General features: G+C 42.0%; 1 protein-coding gene across 1 annotated transcript in view; it reads left to right on the plus strand.

Moving 5' to 3' along the window:
* LOC142572841 (uncharacterized) overlaps nucleotides 1–24,380 on the plus strand; it is a 76,733-nt gene that overhangs the window by 36,870 nt on the left and 15,483 nt on the right. Inside the window, exons 7-13 of the mRNA XM_075682233.1 lie at nucleotides 1,034–1,342; nucleotides 6,158–6,205; nucleotides 6,776–6,875; nucleotides 12,554–12,714; nucleotides 15,168–15,271; nucleotides 18,851–18,953; nucleotides 23,213–23,383. Coding sequence (XP_075538348.1) covers nucleotides 1,034–1,342; nucleotides 6,158–6,205; nucleotides 6,776–6,875; nucleotides 12,554–12,714; nucleotides 15,168–15,271; nucleotides 18,851–18,953; nucleotides 23,213–23,383 — 996 coding nt within the window. The remainder of the gene's footprint in view (nucleotides 1–1,033; nucleotides 1,343–6,157; nucleotides 6,206–6,775; nucleotides 6,876–12,553; nucleotides 12,715–15,167; nucleotides 15,272–18,850; nucleotides 18,954–23,212; nucleotides 23,384–24,380) is intronic.

Below are 24,380 nucleotides of genomic sequence, written 5' to 3' on the forward strand. Positions count from 1 at the left end.
CATTAAGTAAACCTGCGGGAAATTTCATGCAGATATAGAGAAATTGTGTGCAAGCCTTAGAAGGGTTCAAACATATTTTTGAAAGGTATGTTATGTTTCTTTTACAAATTTTGTTAAATATCAAACACACATGCATTGTTTCACTACCTTTACTATATTCAAGCCAAGCTGATGCACTCAACTATTTCTGTAATTTTTGTTAGAACAGTTAGCATGCTGTGCAATTTCTTTACAAGTCTTGTAGTTCGGCAAGTTGGTTCATGATATCTAAAATAAAATGAAAAGAGTGCTAAAAATAAAGACACAGACAAGACCGAACAACACAAGCACTCTGTAACAAGTGATGCATTTCAGGAATAAGTGAAAGGAGAGTTGACGGTCTGCACATGTGCAAAAATGAATGTCGTGAGGGGTACTCAAAATAAAAGAAAGTAAGAAATCAAAACTAATATTGTTCTTAATTAGGACTAAGAACCTTGTAGCCTTTCCAGCAACCTAGCTTCAATCTTCCTCAAATTGACAGATGTGTCACAAATGCAATCGCCAATTGTATTGTCTGTGCCGTTTTCGTGCTCCTTTAATTTAATCTTATTTTGTACGATTTCTGTTTTTGACATTTGATCTCAGAAGTGATTATGCCGTTTATGACATCTACACACCTTTCGGGTGCTCACTTAAACGTGTTAGTGCAAGGGATGCTGCCGGTGTGACAGATAGAGCAGGGTGAAAGTTAGTTTGGGAAGTACACATTATCGCCCTTATGTTTTTAAACATTCAGCACAGTTATCTGCACAGTCTGCTGCTGCCTCAGGGCTCAAACAGCCTGCTGCAAGAGGTTTCGCACCAACTACTACATTTTCTACAGAATGCTGACATGGATACTGGTCAAGCTTTATGTGAACTTGTGTGTCATGTGTAGCATTTCCTCCTCGCTAACAATTTTATATCTGTATGTATACTAAAACATTCATTTATCTATCCAATTTGGGCCAGATGACACTGAATGTGTGTGCATTCCTTGAACTCTGCACAGGCCTCATCTTGGGCAGGGCACTGGATGAGTTCCCAGAAATGCGAACCTGGAACCTGAGCACTGTGCTGCGCCTGTACTACGGGCCCAAGGGCATAGCCACTGGAGCCTCGCAGATCATGACTCACTGCAAACGCCGCGAGCTCTTCAACAAAGTCAACACCCGTGAACTGCGGGAGCAGATTGACAACTTTGCCATAACACTGGCACACTCGGGTCTCATCACGGGCATCGAGAACAAGGAATCAAAGGCCAAGGAGCGCGTGGCAGATACCTGGAACATATTCCTGGGCAAGCTTGGGGATGACAGGGGTGAGCAGCATGCTTTCATTTATTTTCTTCATTTCTTCACTTGCTATATTAATTAAATTGAAGTGAAAATAAATTCATAAAAATGGCCACTGTTTCCTTGTATATAGTAGTGAAAGCAAAAGTTACAGCGGCGTTTCACATTGTGAATGCAAGTGGTGCGCCAGCATATGGGTGCCATAGCGCACACGACGCTATCGATGCTATCGCAGATTGTATTTAACACAAGGCTCACCCAGTAGCACCATACGCAGCAGCCGCCAGAGTAGAACGCCTCATTCTAAACACTCGCTTACTATTTAAATTACGTAGCATGGTGTCAGCATGCACAGGCAAACATGAACACTTCACATTTGATAACCATGGACACTTGCTGTCAAAAGGCTGGCATGAGGAATCGCGGCAGCAGCAGCGAGCGTAGTGGCCTTCGTGCTGTTTATCGCTCCAATGCACACTGAGTTGTGTGAACACAGCACACATAAAGCTACGAGCTGTCAGCCCACCTAGATTGTGCCCATAAAGCAGATCACTTTAAAGATAAAGCCCGCGCGACCGTGTGTCCAAAGTACAACGCTACTCCTCTCTCCCCTGTCCCGGTGCCATGCGCACAATGGAATATGGCGTGCTTCCCCCCCCCCCGCCCCCCACTCCTTGCACAAACGAGATTGAGCCGCGACTGGCATGCACAGCGTACGGTGTGCGAGGATGATGTTGTCGCGAAACAAATCTGGTACGTGTGTGTCATCACAAAGAAAACCTACAGCAACTGCCAGAGCAGGTCAACCCAGCACGCTTCCACCTACCTTCCTTCTCCGCAACACTTCACATCGTTTCTCTATCCTCACTTCGTTCAATGTTACCTACATATTCCTCTAGGTGGCGTTACTTTACCACGCGCTGAGTGCGCTGCTTCGTGCTTTCCACGGCATGCAATTCTCTTCAGCTCCAGGCGCCTTCCTCAGTCGCTTGCTTTGCAGCTTCAGACAGCCACTGCCGATTTCATGAGCAGGTCAACTACACTGGCACATAAAATGACTGCGTCTACAGATACCATTACCTGGAAGTTATATATTGGCCCATTTTTCAGCGATCCCGTGGGTGCTGCCATGTTTAATCATGTGGGGACACATCCATTGCTTGCCTCAACTGCTTCTGTTGCCTCTGCATTTACAATGGGCATGTATAACGCCAGTGAAACTTAGCAAACCTCTGATTCTGGAGATATCGTACACAGTGACTGGGTGGATGACACGAAGCTTTGGCCACAGCTCCAGAGAACATGCATAAGTGCTTTGGAAGCTAAATATGCTGTCTTAATGGCATGAGCAGCGTATATTGTGCTTGTTTTAAAATCGTTGCTAACCTGTATATTTACAGGATATTTACAATAATCGTAGTGGCTGACAAGATGGTAGACAGCGCGCGAAGTCCAGAGCGTCGTCTCCTTCCGACCGAGCTGACAACATCTTCTTCGTCAGTGTGTCACAATATGTATTCCAAGCTATCCAAACTTTACGCTCATGAATTGAGCTAGGATTAGTGTGTTTTGCTCTTCATTCTTTATTCGGCAAACATTTTGAAGCAGCGGCTTATCACATTACTGACTCGGTAAACTTCCCTGGTGCAGTCACTATCTAATTATTTCTGCCTAATCGCTCAGAGGTGTGCTCAGTTCTTATAGATTTGTTCTTGCTGCATGCAAGGCTTGAAATATAACCATTTTGTATGTTCCAATACCTTGTAGCAAAGATGTATTATCGCTAATTACTCACTTACTCTTGTGGACCATCGTAAAACATTCCGCTTCGACCATTCGTGTGCTATCGGTGTAGCCTGTCGGTGTAGTCGGTGCGCTATCGGTGTAGCCAGTGTTTATTGTGCATATATGGTACACATATATTCAAGTGCACACCTATTCACTTATTGGTACGTTGGTGATAGAGCAAGCATAAGATTTCGTGACATTTGGGGTAGGTGTCTGTAGGTACTGTGCATGACGTGAACTATGATAGGAAGGAGTGCTACTCCCTGTGTCATAGTTTAATGAGTGGTACTCACTCTTGCCGATGTTCCGGGGCTGAAGCACTTTCGTTGAAGGTTAGCGATACAATGCTGGCAGGTGAGCAAATTTCTCTATCCTCGAAGAAATTTATACATCTCGAAGTGCCAGTAACACATATGGACAGTTGCAGCAATGCTCCACCAACTTGGCTACACAGATTCATTACATTCCTTAATATGCCAGTCACTATTTTTGCAGCCAACTACTGCACACGTCTTCAATCCATATGATTCAGTGCGGCATGATTGGAGCACAGTTTACTAGCGAAAACTCAGTTGCAGTTCCAACATTTGATCACACAGAAGCAAGGTGGAAGCAGTAATGGTTTCGTATTTGTGTGCTGTTGCTGAGGCAATGTGCGGTGCGCCGTCGAAAGTGCCATCTCATTTCTCTAGAACAAACTGCTCCATGAAAAGGGTCAATAGAGGCAAGAATAGGACACTTAAGCTTCACCTTTAAGAGTGACATGCGACAGCATTCAAAGATTCCTAACTGCTTCTCACGCCTCCCGGCAACCACAGCTTATGTAACTCTAATTTTTACCAGGAAATGCTGGTGGCAAACGCTATGCATGAAGACGAGCTTTCTGGTAGAAATGCAGCCTCTTGCATGGGCTGATCTTATGTTATTGTTTCGCACTTTTAATATTTCAGTCTGCAAAGATTTAACATAAAAGACATACACTGTCGGCATTTTGTTTCATGACATTTGTTTGTGGGCTGTCATTCTCAAAATTTCCGAGGAATAACTTTGTAAAGAATGTAAGACAAGGCATGAGCAATTTTAGTGAAAGAAGAACAACTCTAGTGTCATATAGAATGTTTCACGGTCTAAAACGAACACCACTGATTTGAACAGCTGGCCAGTTGAGCTTGCACATAATAATGGCAACATTAGCTGTAGCTATGAGGATGTGACGATCCGAATCCTTCGCTTTGATGCACCGAGCATCAAAAGACACATGGGCATCTTTGTTTATGCAACAATATCTATGAGTAAATTATCATAGCCTCAGTTGTGCCTTGCTGTTAAACAATACACCAGCACCTCCGTTTATTGACTCCTGTGACTCCATGCAGACAGAAAGGAGAATGGCCACCAGAAAGCATGAGACAGTGCCATCTTGCTTAATCTGGCACAAATATGTGAAGAGTGCCTTGTCACAACTCAGCCTGAACTGCTTTTCAAATCAAATTGTGCACAAAATATTGAGCATAATGTATATTGGAGCTTAAAGGAAATGTTGCATCAAAAGGAATTGGTGAGTCTAAATCCATGCTGCTATAATGCCTGCCCACATGAAGCCATGCCATTGTTAGCTATGGTCTGGCATCTGTGGCTTGCATTCACCAGTACAGATGGCATGGTAATGAAAGTACTATGTGATATGTATGTTTAACACAAGTGACCATTTCATCATGGGAAGTAACTCACTATGCATCATGCACCACTGTAATAAAATTCAGGACCTTTCAGCTCAACATTAAGTGAAGTTCTTCAAAACTTGATCTGGAGTTCCAAATAATGTCACCCGTAAGTATTTAAAGGACATACACTGACACAAAAGTGAATACAGTCACTATGCATGTAACTTAAAAATCAGCACACTTAAGTGACTCCTGCAGCTCTGTGCTCATTTATTGCAACAGTATATCAGGCTATAACAGCTAATAACACCACATTGTTTGCTCATCAACCAATATGGTAATGCACTATCCCATTCAAAAACAACTAGCAGTGGTGCGACTAATGAGCTAATTGCACTGAATGCCTCACTGTTGACTCTACCACCTGAAGTTGCTCTACCATGACCATCATTGGCTTTTGAAGGTTCTCACTCTGATGAGTGAGAACCCTGAAACTTCCACCTGCTGGAGAAACTCAAGCACCTGAAATGCGTCTAACTACTGGCACTGGTTATTTCTCAATGTCACAGATGACAATCGATCGTGGCTCTTTTCTCACTCTAAAACAAGGGATTTTGCCACGTTCGAGAAGGTGGTGATCTCGAAGTCACTGTGACCTGTGTGTAAGGCAACTAAGACTGCCTGTGGCACTTCATCTCCTGTGTCAGACTGGTAGCTGCTACTGCAAAATAAATGTGAGAGATGGGTCTCAGAAAGGTCGGTGAACATGAAGTTAAGCACCTCAACAGGTAGAATTAAAATGCTGCTGCCATAGGCAATTCAAAGACATGTCCTCAAATCTTTGCATGCCTTGAACATACGCAGACGCCATCAATCACACAGTCTGTGTGGAACACAAATGACCACACAAATTGGCAAGCATGCAACCAGCACACAATAGTTTAGTGACTAATGGTCAGTGCCCCACTAAGTGGCATGCAACTGGTACACAATAACTCAGTGGTAGTTCAATAGCTTTCTTCAGTACATGGTAAAAGTGGCAAAGATAAAATGGTGACCTGACAACAACATGATGATGATGACACTAACGTGATAGAGAGGAAGCCTAGGGTACAGCAAACCCAGAGACAAAGGAATTTATTCACAGAAAGGCAAAGAACAGCAAACACATTTCTGAGCCTTTAACTGCTGTCAAAGCAAATCAATATGCTGGGTAGTAGGCACCATTTTTTAGGCTCGTTATACAAAATATTACAAGCCTTTTGCTACAAGCTGGTCCTTTCTCGTGATGTGTCAAACATTGGAAGTGAGAATAGGTGCATACACACAATGTATGTTAAAAGTGCACCTCAGATTGTCACACCATTTCTCTTTTTCCTCCTTCCACAGATTCCCAGCACATTGATGCATGCCCAGCTAGTGCAAATGAAAATGAGCGTAAGTATCTCAATGTACATAGTTCGCGTGACATACATATGTTGTTCTTATTACATGCACAAGGGCTTGCAAGCACCAAATATAGCCATACATGTAATTAGACAAAATTAACAGAGTAGCAGCAATCTGCTCAAACACTTTATATTGGTCAAGCACATTGCTGCCATTCTCTACATTATAGCTTCTCTGTCAAAACAATGACAAAGCCACATTTTGATTGTCGCTGTAACCTCTCACATATATTGACTGAGAAAAAAAACGTCCCCGGCCTCATAGCAGCATAACAAGGAAATCCTGCATTTAGCAAATTTTAAGCGGGTGCATGTGAGTGCCTCATGCAGACAAGTAACTGTGAAATACTTTGTTCTGTGTATCTACTGCTCTCTATGTTTATGTGTACCTTATGTTTTATGATGTATAATGATATATATGCTCTCCTTTATGCTGCTCAGAGGTGTCAGATTTCTTGAGCTTTTTGTGCACATGATGTAATATTTCATAATTATCTATGATTAGAGCTGCTCAGAGCTTTCACTTGTTGACTTTATGTTTCTTGTCCTCCAAATTCAGCCGAATGTGAAACGCCTACAGATTTGCTAGTTGTGCTGGACACTTCAACAGATGTCATCGACAACGAAGGAAAGAGGGAACTGCAAAGTGAAATCCTTGCGTGAGCATAACTTTCTCTTTTTATATTGCACAAGTTGATGTTTGGGAAAGCAGGCAACTGCTGCATGCAATGCAAACCAAGAATTAGAAACATCAATAACTACACAGTGCCTCTAGCAGCCGCGAGCTGGACACAGGTGTGCTATTTATGGAAATGCACCATTTTTTGTGGATAGCAAACCACAGAAACAATCATTAAAAAAATATTCAGAGGAAGTAGATTCCTTATGGCTAGTTATACATTATGAGCTGCATTGTTTTTTGGAGCTGGAAAACCTGTGACAAAATGCCTGTGAAGTTTGAAGCATGAATATTTGAAGTATGAAGTATGATTGCTGTGCAGAGAAGGACTATTTGCAAAAAAATTATGGTGTCAAATGGAATGTTCCAGGAACTCTGCAGTTATACTCGACCTTCCGCTCTAATTGCACCTTAAAAAGAAGGTTGTTTCCATAATGCTGTCTTCATAACACAATTATGCAATAAAACACAGACTTGAACTGTTTATATGAGCCTGCTCATGAACCGATGCATTCATTCAAGCAGTGGACAAGCTGGGGGCAAGCAATTTAGATGAATGGCTTACAATAAAACAGCATAGGAATAGACGGAGAGAAAGTGAAGCACAAAGAAGACCCACTGTGCTGTACTTTCAACATTCAAAGTACAGCATTGCGTCTCTTCTTCATGCCCTCACTCTGCCTTTGTCTACTGTTGTTTCCCTATAAACCGTGAACAACCAACAAACCCAAACCAAAACCCTTGTGAATGGCAATGAATCTCACTCTACTAAGGTGAACGTGAGTTCACTGATTCAAATGCAATGAACATTCTTTCATTTTTCTTTTTCTGCAGCCTGACTCAGGTCAGTCATTGGTCTCATATGATCCTTAATGTTGCTTCTTGTGAGAATTTGAAACAATAAAACTCAAGGTGCCCCACATGGTAGTGGACCAGCCAAGCTTCGCTGTAATGTCTCTAACTCCTCAGCATGGTATGCTTTTCTAGACAACTCGCTCCCTCAGCTCTTCCCCTGTTAGACTTTTCGAGCCTTTGGCAGTCTGACTTGATTAATGTCTGTAAATAATAGATGGGCCATATGAGGGTCATCATTATGCAGGTCTCCAGAATAATTTTCACCAGCTAGAATATGCACCCAAGGCTCAGTACACAAGTGTTCTTTTTTTTTTTTCATTCTACCTCCATTGCAATGCAATCGGGAGTCGAACCCATGACCTCAAGCTCCGTACAAAACGCCACTACCCTTGAATCACATGTTCTTTTTTTTTTTTGCCTAGTGGTTTTATTCATGCCCTAATGGCCTATCCGAGACGACTCTCACATATATGTAGTCATGTAAAAGATTGCCTCGCTATGCTTCTGTAACCATTTTCACCACAGGAAAAACCTCCAAAATTAAAAATAAGGTGCCACTATGCAAGAAGTCATGTTACTATACAAAATGCCAGCATAAAATCTGGCATGAAAGATGGTGGAGAGAGAAATAACATTTATTATTTCCAAAGGAACTAAGACCCCCGTTCGGGCCTCCTGGTAGGCTCATGTAAAAAAATTTTTAATAAGAAATGAAGATACATTGAGGATACATAAGCGGATAATGAGGATAAGCAGATAATTAGGATACATAAGCGCTAAGCAGATTTGCTTGTATATTTACAAAGGTCACATGAGTCGACAAGTTCTTCCCCAAACAGAAGAGAAGATTATAGAACATACTATGACAGCAGAAATTTTGACGCAACTGTTGTAACCATGAAATTACTGTCATAACAGCAGCAAGTCCTGCCACTAAGCCTGCATTCATATGTTGTTACAGCATAACTGATTTTGATGACATGACATGCATTCATGCAACAACTGTGAAAACACTGACAGATAAGCTTGTCTTTTGTAAAGAACTAAGTCGCAATGTAGAAATTGATGTCATGCTATGGGGACCAACGGACCATCGGCCAGAGGCAATGTGGAGTCATCAGTAAAACAAAAACTCAGCATTAAAAAAAGAAAACTGCACTTTTCAACAGCTTTGCACAGCAGCTTCTTGTTCAGTTTAATTCTTGAGCAACTGAGGTGGCAAACCCAAGCGGTGGCACTCTCCAGTTGCCTTACTTTAAATGACACCATTTCTTTCCACTACAGTTGTACGCAAGGTACTCAAGGCATATTTTTCTTAGACAGTCGAAAACAGGTTGTCTTGGAGTTCTCAATCATTAGCTTGAAAAAGCAATGGAAATGAACAAGCTTTTATTTGACAATGCTTTTGAGCACACCAATGTGTTCCAGAGCCATGTCAACCCGATTCCCCTTTGTGTATTTTCAATTCTCTGAGTACTACACTATATATTGTAGTTACCATAAGATAAGTTATAATATATAGTATAGTGTATAGTATAGTGTATAGTTGCTGCATTACTATTTCCATTGCGATTCTAATTTTCTATACATCTTATAAAGGAGACCACCAAGTAGCTTATATTCTCGCAGTAATTGTTTCTCTAAATCCTCTACTATCATTGTATTAGGATATCAACATTTTTGCCACATAAAAGTCTCACTGCTCAAGTGCCAGTATTTTTTCCGCTAGACACTCATATTTTTGTCTTTCATTTGCATTCATTTTCCTCTTATACTGCTTGTTTCTAGGCATGCCCTAGTAGTGGGTATGCATGGGTATGCTTTGCAATCCATAGCAATACTAATTCGAAATGGGCCATATGGTTTGGAAGATAATGACAATATGGCACAGTTGACGTGAGATTCATGGTCTCAGTTGGGCACAAGCTTTATAGAGCATAGCACTATATATTTTTTTTTATTGCAGTTCACAGAGCATACAAGTATACATATTGAATTTATGTGTGTGCTTCTACAGTGATGCACTATGTATAAGTTTTGTTTTTGAAATCACTAATATCAGATTTTGACTATTGATCGATTGTAGTTCAGGTGTGAATAATCGAACAAAAAGTATTTATTTTCAACTGAAATTCGCCCTTGTGTACTATGTAAATGCAAGGCACAAATAGTAGCCCCAAAAGTATGCTGGTCTTGAAAAGTTCAAAGTATTTTTAAGAGCTGGTTATGCAATTCAGGTCATCCTGGACATACGTAGAATGCAGAATGCATTGACAGATTTTGTTATTAAATGTACAATGTGTGTCAGATAAACAAAGGATAAAAAAGAACTTTGGTAACATTTTTGTTGGCAATGCCACAGTACTGTAACTGCTGAGGGTATACCTCCTTTGCACATGTAGTGAAAGCGTGGGTTGTATGAACGATTTCGTATGTCATCTGTGATACAAATGCAAACCAGTATGAATGCAAAACTATGTTGTTTTGATGCAACTGATTCCATAGACTGTATCTGTCAATGCCACTGCCTTTGAGTGATGCATATGGGCTAGATATCTGGGCACCTAATGATACGCAACATTATTTGCAGGTCGCATTGTGAACAAGAATCAGTGAGGCTAAAAGCATGGAGTTGGCATGCGGCTGCCTGTTTCACAGATTATGTAATATTTATGTAATCATGGTAGTGAGGGTTTGATACATGGTGATTCATGACGCCAGTGCCACCGATGTGAAAGCGGTACACTTGGTGACACGAAATCTGGCATAAGGTTACACTTGCAAAAAAGAAAAGCCAAGATTGTTGGCTCTCCCGTAATCGAGAGTGGATGTAAGCATGAAATGGCAATCAACAAACCAGATTGGTTGGAAATGATACTAGCCACAATCTTAAAATGAACGCATGTTCGCAATGGCACACCCCGCCACACCATACTGCACCATGCCATACTGTGCATTGGTCCATATGGACACTGCACAGCTAGATGAAGAGAAAACTGTATGAATGCTGCACAACAGGCAACGAAAGCTGCCAGGGAGACAGATAGCACTGCCCAGCTAGAAGTAGAATGAATTGAGCTCTGGGAGCGTTACGTGCCAAAACCACGATTTGATTATGAGGCACGCCGTAGTGGGAGACTCTGGATTAATTTTGACCACCAGGGGATCTTTAACATGCCCCCAATGCATGGGACACCGACACTTTTACATTTCGCCTCCATCGAAATGGGGTCATTGTGGCATTTGATCCCGCGACCTCATGCTTAGCAGTGCAACACCATAACCGCTAAGCCGCCATGGTGTGTAGAAGCGCCTGAAGGAGGCACCACACAGTTTGGTGCCATCTCTCGAGGTGATTGAAAACCCATGCCACGGAGCTCAAAGGCCACTGGCGTTCGGCACTCAGTGCCAGAAGATGACAACAAAGTGCATAGTGCCCTTTTGAATGTTGCCTATCAGAAACGACAAATAAAACTTCAGTATATTACAAGTTATAGCTTGAGTGATATTGTGAACAAACATATTAGGAAGAACCTGGAAGCAATATTTTTTGTGACTTGTTTGGGCAGTAACTAGCATATGTAACGCAGTCCTGTATATAGGGTTGGAGGCCAGAGACTGCATTTTTTAAAGTTTTGATTGGATGCCCGGATGATCTCATTTTGTTCTCACAACTTGCCTGGATGACGGCTCTGGCTTTTGACTCAAAGTCACTCAAAGGTTGCTCACAACAGCAGCTAAAAACATTTTGTGCTGAAAAAGATGCCACACTCACATGCTGCTTGGTGCAGTAATGCAACTATATTTATACTTATTTATCATACCCCAAAGCCTAAATAGATTATACAAAGTGTATAGACATAGTACAACACAGGGCAGAACCCCGCTAGGCCAAGGCAGCGAAGACATCAATGTTTTAAGAAAACGCCTAGAGACTCACCTTTATGTCTTCTCAAGGTGCAGGCCTTTTAAGACCAGATAATTTCACAAAGCTTTTAATTAATGTGGACTGTCTCTCACTTCCCTATGCATCTGTCATGTTAGCTCACATGGCTTGCCTGCACCAGTTGATCTTAATTGATTTTAAAGCTGATTTTAGAACAATGTTTAAAACAAGATTGATTTGAATGAACATTTAAATAAAAAGCATCTTACAATATTGATTTTAAGATATGTTATTGTACATGATTTAGGATTTCTTTTGTGTTACTTTAGGAACTTTTTTCTTTCTTTGTGTTATTGAGGCTATATGTATGTTTTAGAGTGCACTTGCATTGTGCATGTGAATGCACTGTTAGTTCTATGTTTGTAAAATATGTGTATCTAATTACTCTTTGAATAATATATGTGTTACAAATACTGTTCTCAATACTATGCATTACATTACATCTACATTGTGTGTGTGTGAATGCACTGTTTTATCTACATTCATAAAATATGTGTATCTAATTACTGTTGATTATCATTACTCTTTGTATATGTTGTATAATTGGTGAATACATTTACAATTTCATTGTATGAAATTGCATTGCATGTATGTGAACTTTCTCCACTTGAAATGCTGACTGGAGTAACAGCCCTTGTCAGGCTTCATGCCTTTAGCTCGTGCTCCACTTTATTTTATATTGAAGAATAAACTTCAATCAATCAATCAATCAATCAATCAATCAATCAATCAATCAATCAATCAATCAAGAAACATTCTTAAGAACCGACAGTTTTCTTGAAAAAATGACTTAGAAGGATTCACACATGTCGGCCTGAGTGCAAGTGTAAATTGCACCCCAATGCTTGTTCTTGCAGAATGATCACCAGGTCACTCAAGTTCCAGACAGGGATCAGTACCGTGAGCCTCTTTGCCAGCAAGCGCCACAGTGATGTGCTGCGTGACATCATCAAGGACAGCAGTGCTGGGGGATGCCCTGGATGTGCCGCCCTGTACTTGCGTGACCTTAGTGATATCAGTGAGTCAGTCTGAGCTGTAACAACCATGCATGGCAACTTCTTTATAGAATATAGCTGTCAATTATTCAACTACTAATGTGAGTCTAGTGACCAGTATGCATCCCAGATTGCTCAACCTTATACTATATAGTCATATCTGTATGAGGGACAATTACAAAACAGTGCCTGTGTCAAAAAGACCGGGAAAGCTGCTCAGATTCTCATAAATAGAGTCTGCAAAGTGTGCGAGCTCCGTTGATGCATGCTAGAGTATCTTTAGCTAGAAAATATCAGGCACCAGAAAGCATTCACACTTTGCTGAGATGAATGGAAGGTTACAGGAGGGTTCTTAGCTGGGCTTGTTGTTTTACATACATTATACATTATCTAAGCATGGCTGTAAAGTGTGGCACAGTTTCGCATTCAGTACTGTATGCCTATATGACAGGCATGTTCTTAGGTGGACATCTTTAGGTGGTCATCGTCTGTAGTTTGAGATTCCTTTTGACATCTTACTTTTCACGAGCAAGTTTCTGCTCTGGAATGTCCTGTGAATATGTTGACACAAAATTATGTAGGTGGCAATATATGACTTGTAGAAGTAGATAACATGCCAACCTGTGAAATCCAGCAAATTTGGCTGTATGCAACATCCTTAATCAGCAATTCTTCAAAACATTTATTATCAGTATTGATAGTCTAGATTGAATTGACCCGATTTTGTTCTACATACACTGCAATCATGCTTCTTCAGTCAGCCATTGCTTATTCGCACTTTTATTTCATTTTAAACGAATTTTAAAGGACTCATCAGTAAGCATGAATGCATGAATCTTGCCCAGAAGGGTAATATTATCCATACACACTTTTGGTGCCATATGTACAATAAGAAGTGAAGCAAATAAGGTTGAAATAAAAAAAGAGGGCAAACGGTGCCTCTCCTGGTTCCCCGCTCACATGAGGAAAGACATTCACCCGCAAAAAGCTAACCTCAATGAAACGGCCCACGACCGTGTGTGAGAACTTTCCTGCCGCGACGGTCCCACGGCCTCCGAGGGGCTGGACATTCAGTTTAATGACCCGCTGCTCACTTACCAAGAAATCACCTCCCACTATCGGAAACGCAGAACCAAATTCCCGTGCCCACACGCCAAATTCGAATGCGCGAAGGCGGCCGCGTTTCGAATGCTACAAACGGACTCGTATCCGTCACGAGGCCAACTAAACCACTACAACTCAGAAATCCCGGCAAATCGCCCAGACTGCCCAGAACTTTATTGCCCACTCTCGCACATGCTATGGCAATGTACCGCGTTACCAAAGGGCCCTCTCACCAGTGAGCCCGAATGGGAAGAAGCCCTCAAAAGCCCGAATCTTAAATACCAACTCAAGGCCGTCCAGAGGGCCCAAGAACTGGCGGAGCATCACCACGTTCCCGTCCCGACTTGGGCGTCGCCTACGGTTTCGGCCGGAGGAGTTCCCCGCATGGGATCTTCAACGGCTTGAAACTCCTCAGGACTTCAATAAAGTTCTTGACTGACTGACTGACTACCCAAGCTGGACTGAAGCGTAGAAATCACTCAGTCTAATTATTGCCTTAGCACAATGGTGAGGGTATGTACATGGTGTAGTAGATTTGTGCCAAGCACAAAAGGCAAATTTGGTTCCTGTATCCCTGAAGCTAAATTCAACTCATCGCATGCCTTTCAGAATTCCGCAGTCTTGAGGTCAACTGGAGTATTGTATTCACAAGGTGCCTTGTCATGTCACAACATATATAATATGTAATTGAAATATAGTTCGTTGTATCAGTTAACCCTTTACAGACAAGTGTTACCTGCAGGCAACATACCAGAAACACATTCTTTTCATTCCAGGTTTTGTTATTGAGTACAAAGTTTCCAGCTAAATGTCTTTTGCCAGCCCTGAACAACAGGCAAAAAGCGTCATTTGTTGGTTTAGAGCAGGAACACAGGGCAAGAAAGAGGATGTCTGATATGCACCTCACGGTTTTTTGAAAGCGCAGTCAGATGAGACATATCGATGCAAGATCTCTCTCTGCAGTGCTGTCATATACCCGATGTAAAGTAAGTTAAATGTAAACCTACGGTTTATATCTAACGAGAGCTGTCTGTATAAATTCCAAACAAAGCTATATGTAGCCTGAGGTAAAGTCCACTTCCAGTTTTATGCATGGTGTTTCCTCCCTGTTGCTGAAAAAGTTTCCACAAAATATTTTTTTTCAATATTCTCAATGTACGTTGCTCATTTAGATAGGAAATGAGCTATTTCTCCTGGTATTTATATGTATCATCCGTAAAGGGCTAAAACTACTATGTTCACTTGAAGAGCCTCCTTGAAGTGTTGTTATTCATGAGTGAAAATTAAATTGGCTGCAAGAGCTAGGAAACAGAATTTGAACCTGGTCATACCTCATTTGCTATTTTTTGTTCTTTTTTTCCTTTTTATTCAGATGCCGTTGGCGCAGACAGCGACCAGGATGTGTTCAACATGCTCAATACTCTTGTCACCAAGCACATTTCGCTCATGGATGAACGGCCCGGTGCTGCCAGCAGGGTACGTGCACAATAGTGATGGTGGCTGAGTGAAATGCCTGTTTGTTTGCAATGACTCTGGGGTTGTTCTGAGCATTCGTGCATAATTAAGAGTATAACTAGAGCAAAATATTTCATAATGGGAAAACACATGCGATTGTTCCATTTCCTGTTCAATGTGCACATATAAGGTGCATGATTCACCAGTGAAATATAATTGAGGTTATTATACACTTAGTTCTATGTGGCTCTCTCTGCTTCCCATCCTGCATAAGCAATATATGCACACTGTGCTGTACAATCGTCATCGCCCTTGTGCGGAGTGCCGGAATGGCGGCCACTGGGGTGCTCCACAGCTAGCCACTGATGTCTAATGGTAGTGGCTGGGCCCAAGATTAGATGCGTCAGCCGCACGTGCCCAGGCACTTCTTATCTCAAGCCCAGCAGCTACCATTAGATGTCGCTGGTTGCCTCCGGAGTGGCTCCCCGTTCCTGTTCCTGTGCTCTACACAAGGGCGACGCCAACTGTATACCATCAGCATGCATTTGCTCTATAATGTCCTCTCTTTGCATGTGCATCTACGGAGCATCCACCACAGCAAGACTTGCAACACAAGAAAGCATCACCGATGCTGCTCGTAGCTGCGTCTCGATTAGAGTGTACTCTAGCCTCATTAGCATGAAGCCAATATGCATCCATATGCTATTGGAATGCAAGTACACTTTTGGGACAAGCTATTTTGGCTCATTGGTGGCTATAAGGTGCATTCACAGCTGAAACTGTGAAGAACGAAGCAGGATTGCTTCACTTCAAAGCTGGGAACTGAAAACCAAGAAATTTGACAATGTAAATTATACAACATTTATTCTTGAGTAGTACCCAGTTCATTACACATCCTGGGTCCTTGACTAAGACATAGTATTGACACAAGAATTTTGTGTGCTGCTTTATTTGCTTTTTAGGTAGCCATTGATTCCATAATCACGGTATGAAGACTGAATTCCTCAAGAGCACCACAGCTAATTAATTACATCACCTTTTGCATGACCAGTTCTGGACAAGTGCTAAGTGCAGTGCGGCTTTGGACATGAAGCAGGAGACCATTCGCATCACCAAAACTGAAAGAGCCAGTTATGTGGGACCATAAACAGTCCAAGCACGCGCCAGTCAGCTCGTCTCAGTGCAGTGGTTGAATACCATACAATGACTCTCTCACTGAATGCTGCCGGTTTGGCCCTTATAATTGTGCACTTCTCTTGGAAATGCAGGGAGACCCTTTCACACCCCTTGTCCTATTGCGTACTGCATGAATCAACTCGATATGTGTGTACATGTCAGTGTTATCTGATACTACAAGACTACCACACCAAGTTTCAGTGGTGTTACTAGTCTCTTTCTTCATATCTGAAGCCATGCTGCACTTAGGGTACGTTTTTAACTGGTATAGCATCACAAGGTGGTGCAATTAGTGATCTGCTGTGCTCTTAATAAATTCAGGCTCCATAGTGTAATTCTTGGGTCATCAGCTGTCCAATAATGAAATAAAATGTAGACTAACATGTTTTATTAATAGTACTCCTCTAAATTAGGAGACATTAAAGAGGACTGTTAAGTTAAGCTGGATTGGCAAATTACAATACTGGAAATGATAAATGTCTGTTTTACTGTAAGCAATGTCTTGATGATCCAAAATAGTTGAAACAAAAATCGCAATTTTGCCCGAGAGGCAAAGCATCGATTGTGATAGCAAATTAGTGGCAGCTATACAAAGTAAGGATAGTAGTTTTATCGGCCGTACAAACTTGTAAACATAGACATGCTAACTAAATTAACAAGCATGGTGTCATGCACGCACAAGCAAACATGGACACATCTCACTCGAAGACCGTGGAAACTCGCTGTCAAAACGCTGGAGTGAGGAAGCGTGGCAGCAGCAACTAGCACATTGACCGTTGTGCAGTGTCTCGAGTCAACACAAACTAAGCTGCAAAAACAGAGCGCATGACGGACTTTATACCCATCGCAGATGGCTTTCAAGATACAGTGGCCTGGGCTGGCACATGTGGCTGCTCAGGCCACCCAGAGTAGAATGCGTCCCCATCCCTACTCTCCCCCCAGAGCCTTCAGAGCGAAGGAAGACAATGCGCTTCCTTCCCTCTTTCCGCCATCACGTGCGCAAGATTGAGCCACGATCGCCGGCTCACCCTCACACGTTTTCACTCACGCATACAGCATACGGCACACGGCGACGATTTTATTGCCCTTGGATTTTATACGGGACCTCACAGCAACAACAATGGCAAACATGTGCCTGGAGTGTCCATATAATTGCCATTGCAATAAAAAAAAGAAGCTGTAAGATGAGCTTGAAGTTCTTGTGTTAGCTTGTAATATCACAAGATTTGTACAATGATTGGTTCGTACTAGCTAACACTTTGTTGAGAAACAAAGAATACATTGCATTCTAAGGAAACCAAAGACTTGGCCTAATGACTTTTGAGCACTTCTTTTTGCCAAAAAACAGCAGCACAGAAATGCTTTGAAATCTGAGATGTCATACCAATATTCTTATTTTAAGGCATGCTTCACCAGACTGAACTAACCTAATGTTGTTACTAACTAGCGCCCCTTTAAAAGTGCCACTGTAATGTTGCCAAAGCACCTTGCATTTCTCAAGCCGTAGAAAGGATGGAGCTGCCAACAGCTGTGAAACCGATCATCATGGCTGCCATTTGGCATGTGTGGCAGAGCACCTACAGCACTGACCTATGATGTAAGAGTTGGCTTGTTTTGCCAAATTAATGTGTGGTACTAAAATTTGAACTTGCTGCAGTACATATACTGAATTACACACATGAGAAATCACTTGATATATTAAACTCTGCCGACTTGTTCTGCAGTGTTGGCAGTGTTGATGCATAATATCACAATTTTAAATAAGCTGAACTTTCTGGCACTGAGTGGTCAATGGCAAGAAGGCACCTACCACTAGCGTCCTATGGACAAACAGCTCTGTAATGTATGCGTCTCTTCTCATGAGGCACATTTAGCAAAGCTACATACTTGCAACAAACCCAGAGAAAACTGTATAATTTAACTATGTAATCCATCGACAAGCAAAAGAAAAAAGAAAGGGGGGAGCTTTGGATGGAAAACAGACAGAATGAGCTACAGAAATATTCTATAATGTAGTAGGAAAGAAATTCTCAATTTTAGATCAGTTGTTAAAGCTCCACGTGTGACATGCCGAGGTTATAGATTGATATCCAACTGGCAGGAAGCTCCCTGCTCTCCTGCTTTTCTTTCATTTTCCTTTTAAACATGAACATGCTTGTAAATATAAACATTATCTACATCTTTTTGAACAATGCAATTCAAAATAAGTATGTTAATTTCTGTCACACTTCTTTCCACCAATGCCTGTTGGCTTTATAGGTATGTGTTACTTGCCTAAACATTGAATCTATCATATTTCTCTACCTTTCTCATGCAAGGCCTTTTTAAATACAAATGATGACTGATGGCTAATCAAACTGAGAAAAGTGTAAACATGGTGATTAGTCACATGACACTTGCATTTTCCCGATTACTGGACTTCAGGTGGTGCTGTACCTGAACCTGAGGAAGAAGGCAGCAGGTGGATTACATTCCAATGGGCGCCAGGTCGAAGAGGCTCTCAACAAGTTCCGGGTGGCACATCCAGGTATGACACTCTTACACAGCACGGGACTGTGCTGGGGAGTGTGGGACCGTGCTGGGGAGCGTGGAACCATGCTGGGGAATGTGGGACCAAGCTGGGGAGTGTGGAACAGGAGAGCATAGAACTATATATGCTTTTTTTTTACTCGGTAACATTGTTTCGTTCAAGAATGTGAAAGTCCTACTGCACAATTCTTTATCTGTGATGCATCTTAAACACTCTTGGTCCCCAATTTCTTGCACTTGAATGCTACATTGTCTCCTGGTTTCTCTTGACTCAGAATGTGTCATCACATAACTGAAAACGAAACGCACCATTAAGACGTTTCCTTGTATAAGGGAAAAAGAAATGTGGCTCCTTGGCACCCAAAATCCGTGTGATATATAGCATTTGTGCATTCCCGCCTCTCTTGTTCAATGTATTTCTGCTGTAACCTTCGACTCCCTTCTTCTTCCTCTTTACTGTAATTCATTCATTCATTCATTCATTTTAATCACCAGATGGGACCTTTCTCTGTCTTCCTTCTAGCGAAATTGCTCTGTCAGTTGCTCCTGATTTACTAAAAGAGTTGTAGACACTATGAACACTTCTTCTTGGTGTGTTCTTGACGAAGTACTCTGCTAATAATTTCATGAAGGCACTTACTTATTCCAGTCGCTTTTTACCACTGGTTCTTCAAATTTCAGCTTCTAATTTCATATTTTGTTTTCATCATGTGCCTCCTGCATAAAAAATACACATACAGGAAAGTTTTGCATATGCATGGTACTGTTTGTTCTCGATGATGACCTGCCCTTATGCTTCTTCACGGTAGGCATTGTGCACCATACCAGCTTTGAGGTAACTTCGAGGCAGTCTGATCTAGTATGTATATGATTTAGCTGGTTTTATTGTGGCTTTTATGATGGCTGAACCACATTTACACATACTATCGGCATACTGGTCTAGCCTTCTGGGAAAATTATTGCCCCTTTGTTTTATGAGGTGCAAGTGCAAATAAATGAACATAAAGTAAGGCCCAGTGGTTATTTAGATACGTCTTTAACTTCTGGCTGTGGTGATGCTTTGAAGTTGCATGACTTTGTTCTCTCAGCTGTTATAAAGCATTTATATATCCAACGAAGTGGCACATTTACTAAAATTGCTATATACTTATTTATATTTTTCTGCATGCATTTCCTCACACAATGGGCTGAATCATTATCGTGATGCTCATTTTGTGTCAACAACTGTAGCAGTGACATCTGTAGTCTCCTATGAGTAAGTCTAAAAAAATTATCTCCCAAGTCTGCTTATATAAGAGTAGCTAAGTTTTATTGAGATGGAAGCCTTGCAGCAACCTCAAGTTCTTTTTTTTTCCATTCTGGTTCCTTCTTGTCAACCTCTCTTGAAATTTTGGTTCGTTTTGTCATAAGAATGCACTTCAATCAATATATTGGGTAAAGTGCAGCACAATTATCCATTATCCGAATATAACAAGTGCTTCAGAGGACACACAGAGGTTATGATTGTTCTGTTCATCACTGAAGGAAATGTTTCAGCCTTATTCCAATACTACAAGTTTGTGTTGAGGGACTGGAGCTGCTGCACAGACAACTTATTCTAAAACTTGTGGTGCATAACTGTTACTGTTAAATAAATTTGGCATCTGTTCACACAACTTAATCTCTTACACAAAAGGCATTCGCAAATGGTCATTGCCGCGATGGCCATCTCATTATTGCTCTAACCACTGTCATGAAACGGCGACTGCACGAACATCAGCTTATGAGCAAGCACTATTATGTGAAAATAGTTATGGAATACATCAAACTCGTTCCAGTGAGACCGGTAAACTGCAAGAAAAAGGTGAACAAGCAAGCCAACTTTTTAATGTCAGGACAACACATGCACCCTGCCCTAGCGGATTAGTCGCAAAACATTTTGAAGGGGTCGCACACACAACCTAACCTTGGAAGCAAGTCCCCTGAAAAAACAAAAGCGTTTGGATGTGGCTCGGATGCATGCTGCTGCAAACACTCCTGCCGTGTACCGCATAATGTGGTGACGAAAACATGCATAGTGACAAGTGCATCTTCACGTTTAAAATAAAACGCGACCCAAGGCTTCGTCTGGACTGCACCCCAAGTCACATGGTAGCCGCATTTGATTGATGGCTAGCAAATTAATCGAAAAACCCCTGTGTTACACTGGGGTGGCCCTTCAGAAATATCACATTGCTGACGAAGTCTTCTTGCAGCGTCGGCCCTCTCTTACTGGGGGTGGCTGCACATGCGTGACTCGCTTAACACTGGGTTGATACGAGACCGACAAGACATTGACGCCAACAATTGGCCACCTATTCTGTACAGTATGTCGCTGATACCGTTGTGTCATACCAGGCCGACAATGAAGCAACGACAAGCAGGAGTTGTCATAGGGCAATGGGCTTTTTTGTTGACAGCACTGACGAAATCAGCGTTCCGACCATTGTTCGACCGATCCCCATGTCATCGGCCGTCGAACCGACATGATAGCCGCAGCACTTTCTCTTGGATGTGTAATTAATCACATTCGAGATGAGTCAGAACATGCTTTTGAAGTTGCAATGCACAAACTTCAGCCTTCTCAAGCCATGCACATGAAGTTTGAGATGACGTTGATCATGTTCAGCAAAAATGAGGTATAGCAAAACTACTACCGGCATGCCTGAACTGAAAAGTAAGCGGTTAGGACGAGGGAAACTGCTTTTATAGTTCAGTTTTGGCCTTAGTGGTTGAAATCAGCTGTACACACATCGCACAACATGCACACAATAGAGGGGTGGCTGCGACACAGTGCTGTGCCAACATCTGTAGGTCACCATTCCCAAAGACGGCCAGTCGCATTCGCTACGTAGACGGGTGGGTCTGTACATGTTGTTATGCAGACACGTTTCTTATTCCAGGGATGCACTGTTTACCTCTACGTCAAATGGGAAACAAGTCACAGTGCATTCGGTACACCAGCATAAACAACAGCCTCACTCACTTAACAATGCTGTCAACAATGCCACCCGCATTTTCACGAGAGAAATTTTTTTAAATGGGCTATAAATGAGCGCTTATGTGAGCAGAGTTTGCTCTAATAATACTTTACGGAACACGTAACACACATACTGTAAGTATGACGAAGCTAAAGAAAAGCGAGAATCGGTAATAATGGTTAAAACACGTTGGCGGGCTAGTTGGCTAGAATCCATGATAGAGTGTATAAGCGCGACTGAACAAGGACGTAGAAAGAAACAGATACACACAGGCAGCGCTTCACTTTCAACTATAGGTTCTATAGTTCAAAGTGAAGCGCCGTCTCTGTGTATCTCTTTCTTTCTACATTCTATTGTTGAAAGTGAAGCGCTTACACACTCTTATCACAGTAACAATAGCCCATAATATGTGTGTCTGGTTCACAGTGACCATTGTTTAACGGTGTCACCCTCATATTGACTCGTCTAAGGGTAAAACAACATGGCTCATGTGCGCAGATATGTATGTTTCGGTATATTTTGAGATTATTTTATAGCAGCCATGCACCGTTTCCACACTATCTGAAGCTAACATCGATCTGTGGCTTTAGATGTTGATGTAAACAAATGCAACACTTTGGTAAATCTGACGCAGAAGGCTGCACTCAAAGGCTTCGTGAATATTCAAAATGTCTAAAGAATCTGTAAAAGGAATACAAAAAGTGAGCTGCAAATACAGAAATCAGCGATAACAAATTACGAGGCAGCCGTCTCTGGGCAGACGGAACTCGGCGTGCCTTTATCGGCTGCCCTGTAAGCACAACAATGCACTCAGTCCTTCTTACCCAGTAGTTTGTGAGTGCTACATGGCTTCAAGGAACGACATGGTGCCCCGGAGAAGCCAATAATGAGTAATCGTGATCCACACAATGCATAATCAATGCACACTCGACATGGGTCTGGGTATACAAATCAACAAGCCCTGGCACCCTTCCAAAACGTTTCCAATGGCGTGCGGCAAAGGGCAGCTCAGGAAAATGAAAAAGGCAGATTAAACACACTAATTAAATGCCAGAAGCACAGGATACAATGCAACTGCACAAAAATATTACTACAATAACTGAATGTTGCCGTGTTAGTTTTGTTGTTATATTCCCTAGCTGTCCTTGTGTTGTTCAAAAGTGTTCCAACTTATTCACTTTCAACGAAGCAGTTAACCAATGAAAACTCATGCCCAGTGAATCTTTGAGTATGATGCCATTCACCGGCTTTGTTTCAGACGTGCCAATTTTCGCCATCGGCCCCAAGGACGTTATCGACGCGCTGAACACTAGATCTGGAGCCTTGACACTGGTGGACATTACCAATGTTCTTTCGGATGAGAATCCTGACATGGAAAGACTGCGTACAGCCCCAGACCTGCTCAATCTTCCAAAGAAAATATGCCGAGGTAAGTGAGCTACCTTTACTTGTTTTTAATGATTGGAACAGCAAAATCACTCTTTGCTGTTTGAAGAGCAAGGAAGAATATACAACCTCAGCTGTTGTTTTCAATGTGACTGCTAAGTTAAGCATATCATGACTCAAAAATGCATTAGAAATTACACATGCACCACTGCTTCCTGCAGCTCATCAACTATGATACAGGAATATAGTTCTCTTCTCTAGATTTGACATAGCTGAACAGTTTATCTACAGTGCAGATGACATACAGACAACGGGAACATTTAAGACCAAGTCATCAGGACAAACTCTTCCTTTCCTCATCTCTACACATTGTGACTCATTGTCTTAACTCACTGTGACAGTGACTATGGTTAGCCAAACATGGATGAATTAAGCAGCAATTGCATGAAGTGTGTTTCTGTCATGCAACATGGTGTATAGGTACGATCATTTTACATCATGCAATGACCCTACTTTAATCCATGGTCAAAATGTACAGCTGTGCATATAGCCATTTTTGAGGCTGCACTATGGTGGCTAGAGGGGGAAGTGTCGGCATCGGAGTGCTGGAGAGGCAGCATTTTTTCAGGACGATGCGGCGGCGCTGCTGTCGGCTCCGAGATGCCTCCCGTACGCTGGCTAATGTCCGCTGCGGTTATTTGGTTCCACTGTGAAGTGCTTTTTCTTGGGGCGCAATACGTGCATTGGAAATCATGTTAAAGGCTAGGCGACTTTATCGCTGCAGCTGGCCTAATGTACTATGTACTAAATTTTGGTCATTTTGTCGCCGTGCTTTAGCTTCGCGCTCAGTGCAACACTTGTGAAACTCATAATTGCACCAAACAGAAAGCTTCTGCAGTAGGCGGTTGTTTGCAGTTTGCCAGTGCCGCTTTAACATTTTAAGGGACTATTATGGGGTGCCGTATGCAGTTCTGTCTGGCGTGACTTTATTAGTGCCTTGAGCTACAGGCGCTTGTCCTAATCGTCCACTGGTTGGTGCG

Source organism: Dermacentor variabilis, chromosome 2, assembly GCF_050947875.1.
Source record: "Dermacentor variabilis isolate Ectoservices chromosome 2, ASM5094787v1, whole genome shotgun sequence".
NCBI classification, from domain to species: Eukaryota; Metazoa; Arthropoda; class Arachnida; order Ixodida; family Ixodidae; genus Dermacentor; species Dermacentor variabilis.